This window comes from Schistocerca piceifrons, chromosome 2, assembly GCF_021461385.2.
Source record: "Schistocerca piceifrons isolate TAMUIC-IGC-003096 chromosome 2, iqSchPice1.1, whole genome shotgun sequence".
NCBI classification, from domain to species: Eukaryota; Metazoa; Arthropoda; class Insecta; order Orthoptera; family Acrididae; genus Schistocerca; species Schistocerca piceifrons.
Window position 1 is genome coordinate 832,648,643 of NC_060139.1, and position 13,119 is coordinate 832,661,761.

At 43.3% G+C, this 13,119-nt stretch overlaps 1 protein-coding gene across 1 annotated transcript in view; it reads left to right on the forward strand.

Annotated features, from left to right (window-relative positions):
- Window positions 1-13,119, forward strand: part of LOC124774951 (mediator of RNA polymerase II transcription subunit 12) — a 365,571-nt gene that overhangs the window by 90,740 nt on the left and 261,712 nt on the right. The window contains exons 14-15 of the mRNA XM_047249660.1: window positions 163-258; window positions 346-498. Coding sequence (XP_047105616.1) covers window positions 163-258; window positions 346-498 — 249 coding nt within the window. The remainder of the gene's footprint in view (window positions 1-162; window positions 259-345; window positions 499-13,119) is intronic.

Here is a 13,119-nt window from a genome sequence, read left to right on the forward strand (position 1 = left end):
AGGGCAGATTTGTAGTTGGTGTAGAATAATTACTGTAACTTAGATGTGAATTACTTGGCTGAAGGCATTGCTAGAGAAGATATTTTAAGTTTTAGTAAGTCTTAGTATTTGCATTTTATTATTGTTTAATTACTCATAGTTATGAAGAGTTTTTTGCTGTAGGACCACGGTCGCAATACTGATTATGATGACAGGAAGATAGATGATGAACTGGATAAGCTGTTGCAGCACATAAAAGAAGAGCAGCAGAATTCTTTGGTAATAATTAAATTCTTGTATGATGCCTTTATCACTTCTTTTAAGTAGCTAATTTAATAAAACTGATTTAAAATTATTTACTTACAGGATGCACCAGATTCGCCGAAAGATGATGGAGTTCCGCACCTTGTAGTGCCTCCACCTATGTCATCCGTAACTCATACAGAAGCTACTGATGTGGGTGGTATAGAATCTCAATCTCGTCATCTTTTGTATACTACTCACTTTCCTCTACCTCAGGTAATATCTGTGTTTCAATATATTTACAATCTGCATTTGTTGACAATCTATGTTGGTATACTTCGTAAAATTTGTGCATGAATTCAGTATGAGAATGTGTTACTTTAGAGTATAACCTTTTATAAAATCTGGCAATTTATATTTAACCTCTTCATTGATGTTTTGTCCCCACACAAGAGTTAAAATTTACCACCAGTTTAGTTGAAGAAATTTATTTATTTATTATCTTTTATTGCATATAGTCACCAACTGATGACTGTTGCAAATGCCATAGCATTTTTATACAATTTGTAATTCACATGTACAAGAAGCCGCTTACAGGTGATACACTTGGCAATATATGGTACAATACTTCATAATGCAACATACAGTTGTTACATAGTATAGGTATTTGAATTTACAGCATGTTGCTACAAAAACAATATCTATTACAATCACCTCAGAATAGTACATCGTATAGATAGAAGAGTTAGGCCTACATTTAAGAATAGCTACATTTTAATATCAGTATTCATTCAGTGAGTACAAACATTTGAGAGTTAAGAATGATTTTAATTCCCTTTTGAATATACTGAAAGGGGGATTGGGCATTATTCAGAAAGTTATTCTTTCCCCAGTGCTACTTGCCTTACAATGATTTTAGCTTCAGCTATTTGACACTAGAATCCTTTTTTTGTCCAGAATAAATTTCTTATGCCTTCCCATTCGGGCAAGTTCTACGGAAAACTGGCAATGCAATAAAAGAGGCCTTCAATCTCATAAGACATTTAAACCACATATGTAAATTCCTTTTCATGAAGTTTAGACTTTAGTAAGTCATGTCTCAGTTCATAGAAAAAACATCTGAGTTAAAAAGTTATGTTTTTGTTGATTTCATGTTCCACTAAATATTTACATACTTCCAACACTTTGTTTTCTGTAATTCTGCATGATCCATTTTATTGGTTGAGTGGAGAGTGATTTCATGGCTATTGTTAATATCTTGTTCATGTAGATTTACATACAGATGTTTGGACCATATGGTTGCAGTTCTGAAATTTTGGCTTCATTTCCATATGAATTGTGTTATCTTGAAATAATATGGATCAATATACATGTGGATCATTGGGTGGAGCAAATAGGTGTGGTTGGATGGTATTTCTCTTAGGCTCAGCAAAAGAGAAGATACTACAAAGACTCATCTCACCATCTATCATCAGATGTTTTGGAACCTGAAAAATCTAATAAAAATGAAAAACTTTATACTTCCTGAGGGAAGAAACCGATGAATTAATCATTTATCAAGTGCAGAGGTACCCTTTCTTTCTTCCTCCTCCTCCTCCTCCTACTACTACTACTACTGTTGCTGCTACAGTACCGTTCTTTCCTTTCCGTGCAGCCTTTATTGTGGACTCCACATGTGTAAGACCTTGATATTATGAAACCACAAGTACTGTTTAGCATCCTTTTGGTTACAGTATTTCATCTGAATGTCAGTTAAAAGGGTTTCACCAGCACAGCATGCGCCAAGACAGATTGAAAAGTTCTCGGCCTGATAGTGACCCGACAATTTGTGCTTTCAAAGAAGTTTTGTTTTTCAACATAATCTTCTGTAATATCAATACATTTTATACAGCATTGTTCCTGTGTCATTATTCCCTCTTTGTATTATTCATCTGTAAGTGCTGCAAAGTATCCATCTACAGTGACAATGTTTTCTCGATTGGACCAAAAGTGCTGACCAGCGAGGAATGTCTTCAGTTTTGAGACTAGATGCAAGTCGTAGGGAGCCAAATCTACCGAATAAGGTGGATGTTCCAGCACTTTGTAGTGCAAATCCCTCAGTAGCACCGTTGCCGAGAACCTTTTGTGGGCAGGTGCATTGTTCTGCTGGAAGATCATTCTTTTCTTCTTTAATCCAGGTCTACTTTCGCAGATGCTTGCATCCAGTTTTGTTAGAAGTTGAGAGCAGTATTCTCCAGTTATGGTTTTATCTTTTTCTTTTCCTTTTGCATCCCAAAACAGTGATGCCATCATCAGTCCCATCGAGGGCACTGTCCTTACCTTCTTTGGAGCTGAAGAACTGACTTCCGTCCTCTGAATAAACTTCTATTTGGATTCAGGTGTATAGTGGTGAAACCATGTTTCGTCCACTGCCACATATCAATGCAAAAAGTCACTTATGTTTTTTCTTGATGTGCACTAAGCTCTTTTTGAAAAAGTGTTATGTGAATGTGTTTGTCATCCACAGTTGGCGCACATGGCACACATCTTGGGCAAAGCTTTCTCATGTTCAGTTCCTGGTGCAAGATGTGACCAACACGTTCCTTTAATAACCCTAGAGCATTAGCAATTTCAAGAACTTGTTGGGGGTCCTTCATGTATATCTTCTTGGAGACTTTCACGGCTGTGTTTAAACTCAACTCCCTATTTTTCAGGTGGAAATTGAAGGTGAAGAGCCACCAAACACATGTACAAGCTGCAAATGAATTTTGGTCGGTGTTAAATCTTCTTTCAGGAAGAATTTAATCATTGCACAATACTCAGTTTTTTCCATTTTCGACACCACACATGCCACAACTGCTTCAAATGACTGGCTAACATTTATACCAACTTAAGGGGGAAAAAAGGCAGGCAATTAGTGTGTGATATCCGGGCAAGGCCAAGAAACTTTTCAGACAGCTCTTGTGTATAGGTCCACTCACAATATCACCTGTGAGCAAGCTAGTTTGTTGCTGTACCAACACACACAGCTTCCATTTGACTGTGTGCCGCTCTTGCACAGAGCACATCATCTACTGACACACATTTACATTGGAATTTACATCAAGACCTGGTTCTTCGGTATTAGCTCATATCAGAGGCCCACATCCACCATGGTAACACTTCTAGTTTAAATTTATGTTCTGTCCTTTGCTCATTTCTTTGCACTTTCCACAGTCTGTTTCTTCAAATATTGAATTAATTTCCAAATATTTTTATGGCTTAATAATTTGATATTCATATGAGTACCAATGTTCAGCATGTATTAACCTAATTGATTTATATGCTTAATGGAAAATCTCATATAAAGATGTGAAACAAACACTAACAAAGAGATAGAGGGGCTGGCCAGTACTTACCTCAGCTCAGTACAGCTGATAGATACACAAAAAACAGAACCGAAAATTTACGTTCCTAGCTTTCGGAATAAATGTTCCTTCATCAGGGAGGAGAGGGGGGAAAGAAAGGGAAGAAGGGAAAGTGGATTTAGTTACTCACAACCCAGGTTATGAAGCAACAGGGAAAGGAAAAGGAAAACAGGGTGGGTAGCAAGGATGGAGGCATGGTTGTCAGAGGGAAGCCAAAGATATTCTACTGTAAGTACTGTGCCAGCTTCAAACCAAAGAGGATGCATACAGAAGTAAAGAGGTATATAGTATAAAGATAAACACAACTATGTAGGATGAAAAGATGCGTGAATGCTAAAGAGGAAAGGGAAAGAGGAGAAGACTGAAGAGTAAATGGGAGTGAGGTTGTTTAACGTAAGTTCAGTCCAGGGGGATGGCGGGATGAAAGGATGTGTTGGAGTGCAAGTTCCCATCTCCGCAGTTCAGAGGGACTGGTGTTGGGTGGGAGAAGCCAAATGGCACATACGGTGTAGCAGGTTCCTAGGTCCCTAGAATTATGCCGGAGGGCGTGCTCTGCTACAGGGTATTGGACATCTCCCAGGCGGACAGTTCATCTGTGTCCGTTATTGCGCTCAGCCAGTTTAGTTGTTGTCATACCGATGTAAAAGGCTGTGCAGTGCAGGCATGTCAGCTGATAAATGACATGTGTAGTTTCACACGTGGCCCTGCCTTGAATTGTGTATGTTTTACCAGTAGCGGGGCTGGAGTAGGAGGTTGTTGGGGGATGCATGGGGCAGGTTTTGCAGCGGGGTCGGTTACAGGGGTAGGAACCGCTGGGTAGAGAAGGTAGTCTGGGAATATTGTAGGGTTTAACAAGGATGTTACGGAGGTTAGGGGGGTGACGAAAGGCAACTCTGGGTGGTGTGTGGAGAATTTTGTCAAGGGATGATCTCATTTCAGGGGTTGACTTGAGAAAGTCATATCCCTGGCGGAGTAATCTGTTGATGTATTCGAGGCCAGGATAATATTGGGTGACAAGGGGGATGCTTCTGTGTGGTCTGGGGGTAGGAACATTGTTGTTGGACGTTGAGGAATGTATTGCTCGGGAGATCTGTTTGTGGACAAGGTCTGCAGGATAGTTGCGGGAGAGGAAAGCACTGGTCAGGTTATTGGTGTAATTGTTGAGGGATTCATCACTGGAGCAGAAACGTTTGCCACGAATACCTAGGCTGTAGGGAAGGAATCGTTTGATGTGGAATGGATGGCAGCTATCAAAGTGAAGGTACTGTTGTTTGTTTGTGGGTTTGATATGGACAGAGGTGTGTGGATGTGAGCTTCAACAAGATGAAGGTCAACATCCAGGAAGGTGGCTTTGGTTTTGGAGAAGGACCAGGTGAAATTCAGATTCGAAAAGGAGTTGAGGTTATGGAGGAAATTGAGGAGTGTTTCTTCACCATGAGTCCAGACCACAAAGATGTCATCTATAAACCTATACCAGGCCAGGGGAAGCAGCTGTTGGGTCTTCAGGAAAGCCTCCTCCATGCGGCCCATGAAGAGGTTGGCATAGGACGGAGCCATCCTGGTTCCCATGGCTGTTCCCCTGATTTGTTTGTAGGTCTGGCCTTCAAAAGTGAAGTAATTATGGGTGAGGATGAAGTTGGTAAGTGCGATAAGGAACGAGGTTTTTGGAAGATCTTCGGGTGGGCATTGGGAGAGGTAGTGCTCAAGGGCAGAGAGACCATGGGTATGTGGGATGTTTGTGTAAAGGGATGTAGCATCTGTGGTGACAAGAAAGGTTTCAGGTGGGAGAGGAGTGGGAATGGATTTGAGGCGTTCTAGGAAGTGGTTTGTGTCTTTGATGTAGCATGGGAGTCTGCGGGTGATAGGTTGAGGTTGGAGGTGTTGGTCTACCAGAGCTGAGATACGTTCTGTTGGGGCTTTGAAGCCTGCTACAATGGGACAGCCAGGATGGTTCTCTTTGTGGATTTTGGGTAATAGGTAGAAGGTAGGGGTACGTGGCTCTGGTAGAGTGAGTAAGTCTATGGAAGCCATTGTGAGGCCTTGTGAGGGACCTTGGATTTTTAGGATTTTCTGCAGCTCAGTCTGGATGGAGGGAATGGGATCCTGGGTAACAGCTTTGTAGGTTGAGGTGTCGGAGAGTTGACGCAGTCCTTCTGCCACATACTCCACACGGTCAAGTACCACAGTTGTGGAGCCTTTATCCGCCGGGAGGATGACAATAGAGCGGTCTGTTTTCAGCTCCTTAATGGCACGGGATTCAGCTGGGGTGACGTTGGGGGTTGTCGGGATGTTCATCAAGAAGGACTGGGAGGCAACACTGGATGTGAGGAATTCCTGAAATGTCTGCAAGGGATGGTTTTGGGGGAGGGGAGGAGGATCCCTTTGAGAAGGCGGTCGGAACTGTTCTAGACAAGGTTCAACACTGGGTCTAGTAATTGGGGGCTGTGTTTGGGTAGTGAAGTGATATTTCCAGTTGAGGTTCCGGGTGAATGAGAGGAGATCTTTAACCAGGGCAGTGTGGTTGAATTTAGGCGTGGGGCTAAAGGTTAAGCCTTTTGATAGAACAGATGTCTCTGGAGGAGAGAGGGATCTGGATGAGAGGTTTAGAACTGTTTTGGGACTGGTGATATGTGGCATTTGACTGTGGTTATAGTTGAGATTTGGTCTGTGTGGGGTATGTGCTGGGATGTGGAGATTGAGTAGGGTGGCTAGGCTAGGTTTGTTGGCTATGAGGGGGGTTTGTTGAAGGTTCTGTTGTGCTTGGTGTTTGTGAGGGATAGGGAGAGGGACCCCACTTCTTAGGTGTTGCACTGTGGATAATTTTTTCAGGTGGTGTGTGGCATGGAACTCAAGTTTGCAGCTGGCTTCTAGGATGATGTTCCTGAGTGTGTTCTCCAAGCAAGGGTTTGAGAGGTGGAGGACTTTGAAGAGAGATAGGAGCTGTTGGGAGTGGTGGTTACATGAAATAGTGTAGAGGTTCAGGACAAGTTGGTTAAGGGCTAAGGATTGAAGGTTCTGGAAGTCCAGGAGAGACTGGTGGAAGGAGGAGTTGCACCCAGAGATGGGAACTTTTACGGTAAGTCCTTTAGGGCTAATTCCAAAGGTTAAGCAGGACTGGAGGAAAAGTCTGTGGGATTGCAGTTTGGCTATGGTGAATGCATGTTTCCGGAATGACTGTAAATAATGTGGTATAGGATTAGGGTACATAGTGGGTAACTGGTGGATAGGGAAATTAAATAACTAAAGTTAAAATAGTAATCATAAGAAGGAATAAAACACGGAAGGAAAGGCGAGAAAGTAAGGAATTGTGTTGGTAATGTTCAATACCAAAGGAAGACCACTAAATAAGAAAAATGCGAAAAAACTTGACCAATCCATGCAAGTTATGTCCAGATCAGGGGAAAAGAACACACGTTGTTCATAAACAGAGATAGCGAGTGGCGAAAAAAAGATTGCGCGTGCCGCAAAAAAGATCGCGCGTGCCGCAAAAAAGATCGCGGGTGGCGCAGAAATGTCCCAAAAAATTTTCGTGTGGCAGAGAAAGATAGCCAATGGCACAAAAATATCACCAGCAACACGAAATCGACGGAAATAGATGATAATGGTAGGTGTGGAAGAGATTGTTGGCTGGAAAACAGCGAATAACGAACATTAAAACAATGGAATGTTAAATAAATAAATCAATAAATAAAAAAGAGAAGTGGATTATAAACGGAACAAGATAATAGGAGGAAAATGAAACTAGCACAGTTGATGACGAAAATATTTATTTATGTATATATAAAACACTAAAGAAGAGAAAGTGTTTAGATGACAGATGTAAGTGATAGCTAACAAAAGGGACAAAACAATGAAGGATGTGGACCATATAGGTGATCTAAATGATTAATGGAAAATCTCATATAAAGATGTGAAACAAACACTAACAAAGAGATAGAGGGGCTGGCCAGTACTTACCTCAGCTCAGTACAGCCGATAGATACACAAAAAACAGAACCGAAAATTTACATTCCTAGCTTTCGGAATAAATGTTCCTTCATCAGGGTGGAGAGAGGGGAAAGAAAGGGAAGAAGGGAAAGTGGATTTAGTTACTCAAAACCCAGGTTATGAAGTAACAGGGAAAGGAAAAGGAAAACAGGGAGGGTAGCAAGGATGGAGGCATGGTTGTCAGAGGGAAGCCAAAGATATTCTACTGTAAGTACTGTGCCAGCTTCAAACCAAAGAGGATGCATACAGAAGTAAAGAGGTATATAGTATAAAGATAAACACAACTATGTAGGATGAAAAGATGCGTGAATGGCTGAAGAGGAAAGGGAAAGAGGAGAAGACTGAAGAGTAAATGGGAGTGAGGTTGTTTAACGTAGGTTCAGTCCAGGGGGATGGTGGGATGAAAGGATGTGTTGGAGTGCAAGTTCCCATCTCCGCAGTTCAGAGGGACTGGTGTTGGGTGGGAGAAGCCAAATGGCACATACGGTGTAGCAGGTTCCTAGGTCCCTAGAATTATGCTGGAGGGCGTGCTCTGCTACTGGATATTGGACATCTCCTAGGCAGACAGTTCGCCTGTGTCCGTTCATGCGCTCAGCCAGTTTAGTTGTTGTCATACCGATGTAAAAGGCTGTGCAGTGCAGGCATGTCAGCTGATAAATGACATGTGTAGTTTCACACGTGGCCCTGCCTTGAAATGTGTAGTTTTACCAGTAGCGGGGCTGGAGTAGGTGGTTGTGGGGGGATGCATGGGGCAGGTTTTGCAGCGGGGTCAGTTACAGGGGTAGGAACCGCTGGGTAGAGAAGGTAGTCTGGGAATATTGTAGGGTTTAACAAGGATGTTACGGAGGTTAGAGGGGCGACGAAAGGCAACTCTGGGTGGTGTGGGGAGAACTTTGTCAAGGGATGATCTCATTTCAGGGATTGACTTGAGAAAGTCATATCCCTGGCGGAGTAATCTGTTGATGTATTCGAGGCCAGGATAATATTGTGTGACAACAGAACCTTCAACAAACCCCCCTCATAGCCAACAAACCTAGCCTAGCCACCCTACTCAATCTCCCCATTCCAGCACATACCCCACACAGACCAAATCTCAACTATAACCACAGTCAAATGCCACATATCACCAGTCCCAATTCGGTTCTAAACCTCTCATCCAGATCCCTCTCTCCTCCAGAGACATCTGTTCTATCAAAAGGCTTAACCTTTAGCCCCACGCCTAAATTCAACCACACTGCCCTGGTTAAAGATCTCCTCTCATTCACCCGGAACCTCAACTGGAAATATCACTTCACTACCCAAACACAGCCCCCAATTACTAGACCCAGTGTTGCACCTTGTCTAGAACAGTTCCGACCGCCTTCTCAAAGGGACCCTCCTCCCCTCCCCCAAAACCATCCCTTGCAGACATTTCAGGAATTCCTCACATCCAGTGTTGCCTCCCAGTCCTTCTTGAAGAACATCCCGACAACCCCCAACATCACCCCAGCTGAATCCCGTGCCATTAAGGAGCTGAAAACAGACCGCTCTATTGTCATCCTCCCGGCGGATAAAGGCTCCACAACTGTGGTACTAGACCTTGTGGAGTATGTGGCAGAAGGACTGCATCAACTCTCCGACACCTCAACCTACAAAGCTGTTACCCAGGATCCCATTCCCTCCATCCAGACTGAGCTGCAGAAAATCCTAAAAATCCAAGGTCCCTCACAAGGCCTCACAACGGCTTCCATAGACTTACTCACTCCACCAGAGCCACGTACCCCTACCTTCTACCTATTACCCAAAATCCACAAAGAGAACCATCCTGGCTGTCCCATTGTAGCAGGCTTCAAAGCCCCAACAGAACGTATCTCAGCTCTGGTAGACCAACACCTCCAACCTCAAACTATCACCCGCAGACTCCCATGCTACATCAAAGACACAAACCACTTCCTAGAACGCCTCAAATCCATTCTCACTCCTCTCCCACCTGAAACCTTTCTTGTCACCACAGATGCTACATCCCTTTACACAAACATCCCACATACCCATGGTCTCTCTGCCCTTGAGCACTACCTCTCCCAATGCCCACCCGAAGATCTTCCAAAAACCTCGTTCCTTATCGCACTTACCAACTTCATCCTCACCCATAATTACTTCACTTTTGAAGGCCAGACCTACAAACAAATCAGGGGAACAGCCATGGGAACCAGGATGGCTCCGTCCTATGCCAACCTCTTCATGGGCCGCATGGAGGAGGCTTTCCTGAAGACCCAACAGCTGCTTCCCCTGGCCTGGTATAGGTTTATAGATGACATCTTTGTGGTCTGGACTCATGGTGAAGAAACACTCCTCAATTGCCTCCATAACCTCAACTCCTTTTCGAATCTGAATTTCACCTGGTCCTTCTCCAAAACCAAAGCCACCTTCCTGGATGTTGACCTTCATCTTGTTGAAGCTCACATCCACACACCTCTGTCCATATCAAACCCACAAACAAACAACAGTACCTTCACTTTGATAGCTGCCATCCATTCCACATCAAACGATCCCTTCCCTACAGCCTAGGTATTCGTGGCAAACGTTTCTGCTCCAGTGATGAATCCCTCAACAATTACACCAATAACCTGACCAGTGCTTTCCTCTCCCGCAACTATCCTGCAGACCTTGTCCACAAACAGATCTCCCGAGCAATACATTCCTCAACGTCCAACAACAATGTTCCTACCCCCAGACCACACAGAAGCATCCCCCTTGTCACCCAATATTATCCTGGCCTCGAATACATCAACAGATTACTCCGCCAGGGATATGACTTTCTCAAGTCAACCCCTGAAATGAGATCATCCCTTGACAAAATTCTCCACACACCACCCAGAGTTGCCTTTCGTCACCCCCCTAACCTCCGTAACATCCTTGTTAAACCCTACAATATTCCCAGACTACCTTCTCTACCCAGCGGTTCCTACCCCTGTAACCGACCCCGCTGCAAAACCTGCCCCATGCATCCCCCAACAACCACCTACTCCAGCCCCGCTACTGGTAAAACATACACAATTCAAGGCAGGGCCACGTGTGAAACTACACATGTCATTTATCAGCTGACATGCCTGCACTGCACAGCCTTTTACATCGGTATGACAACAACTAAACTGGCTGAGCGCAATAACGGACACAGACGAACTGTCCGCCTGGGAGATGTCCAATACCCAGTAGCAGAGCACGCCGTCCAGCATAATTCTAGGGACCTAGGAACCTGCTACACCGTATGTGCCATTTGGCTTCTCCCACCCAACACCAGTCCCTCTGAACTGCGGAGATGGGAACTTGCACTCCAACACATCCTTTCATCCCGCCATCCCCCTGGACTGAACCTACGTTAAACAACCTCACTCCCATTTACTCTTCAGTCTTCTCCTCTTTCCCTTTCCTCTTTAGCCATTCACGCATCTTTTCATCCTACATAGTTGTGTTTATCTTTATACTATATACCTCTTTACTTCTGTATGCATCCTCTTTGGTTTGAAGCTGGCACAGTACTTACAGTAGAATATCTTTGGCTTCCCTCTGACAACCATGCCTCCATCCTTGCTACCCTCCCTGTTTTCCTTTTCCTTTCCCTGTTGCTTCATAACCTGGGTTGTGAGTAACTAAATCCACTTTCCCTTCTTCCCTTTCTTTCCCCTCTCTCCTCCCTGATGAAGGAACATTTATTCCGAAAGCTAGGAACGTAAATTTTCGGTTCTGTTTTTTGTGTATCTATCGGCTGTACTGAGCTGAGGTAAGTACTGGCCAGCCCCTCTATCTCTTTGTTAGTGTTTGTTTCACCTAATTGATTTATATCACATGAGCATAATACGGTTTTCTTAGACAACTCTCTCGACACTATCATGATCGCAGATCAACCTACACCTACAACAAAAATCTCGTGTTTAAAAGATCATAATATGAATTGAAAATTTCCTTAAAATTTTTTCTAAAACTTTCAGTGCACATGTTCAAAGTGAACACTGTTCTCTGGCCGGCCGCGGTGGTCTAGCGGTTCTAGGCGAGCAGTCCGGAACCGCACGACTGCTACGGTCGCAGGTTCGAATCCTGCCTCGGGCATGGATGTGTGTGATGTCCTTAGGTTAGTTAGGTTTAAGTAGTTCTAAGTTCTAGGGGACTGATGACCTCAGATGTTAAGTCCCATAGTGCTCAGAGCCATTCATTCACTGTTCTCTGTTGGTTAAACCATTTACACGGACATTGACAATTCAGAGGGCATTTACTGTCGTTTATACCCTTGTCGTACCAGACCCCCTTGTATCAAGCTTCCTTTACTGATTAAAAGGACTTCTAACCCAGTGGATAAAGATTTTAATAGTAAAAATATCCAATACTCTGTAGATTAGTTTTGAAGTCTGATCAAATTGTCTTGTTCAAGTTAGAATTCGTCACAGTCCTTCTGTTCCATGAACCTGTCATGTGTACTGCACTGAGGTGATAAAATTCAAAGGATACCTCCTAATATCATGTTGGATCTCCTTTCGCCCAGTTTAGTGCAGCAACTTGACTTGGCATGGACTGGACAGGCCATTGGAAGTGCCCTGGTGAAATATTAAGCCACGCTAACTAGCCATCCATAATTATGAATATGTTGATGGTGCAGGATTTTGTGCACAAACTAACTTCTTGATTATGTCCCATAAATGTTCGATGGTATTCATGTTGGACAGCTACCTGACTTTCCACAAACCAGAACCAGTTGACCTGCTTCCATAGTAAAATATGTAAGGAATGCTTTCAGTTGTGTTATTGTCTTATGCACCTGAAAAACTTTTATTGCACTGATTTTACTTTCCTCTGGTAATATTCCTTGTGGTATCACAATATGTCCCAATTTTTTTTAATTTTTTGTCATTAAATCAGTAAAGCAGAAAGGTGGAAGGAGTATATAGAGGGTCTATACAAGGGCCATGTTCTTGAGGACAATATTATGGAAATGGAAGAGGAGGTAGAAGAAGATGAAATCGGAGATATGATACTGTGTGAAGAGTTTGACAGAGCACTGAAAGACCTAAGTCGAAACAAGGCCCCAAGAGTAGACAACATTCCATTAGAACTACTGACAGCCTTGGGAGAGCCAGTCCTGACAAAACTCTACCATCTGGTGAGCAAGATGAGACAGGCAAAATACCCCCAGACTTCAAGAAGAATATAATAATTCCAATCCCAAAGAAAGCAGGTGCTGATAGATGTGAAAACTACCGAACTATCAGTTTAATAAGTCGCGGCTGCAAAATACTAACATGAATTCTTTACAGATGGATTGGAAAACTGGTAGAAGCAGACCTCGGGGAAGATCAGTTTGGGTTCCGTAGAAATGTTGGAACACGTGAGGCAATACTGACCCTATGACTTATCTTAGAGAATAGATTAAGGAAAGGCAAGCCTACGTTTCTAGCATTTGTAGACTTAGAGAAAGCTTTTGACAATGTTGATTGGAATACTCTCTTTCATATTCTGAAGGTGGCAGGGGTAATATACAGCGAGTGAAAGGCTA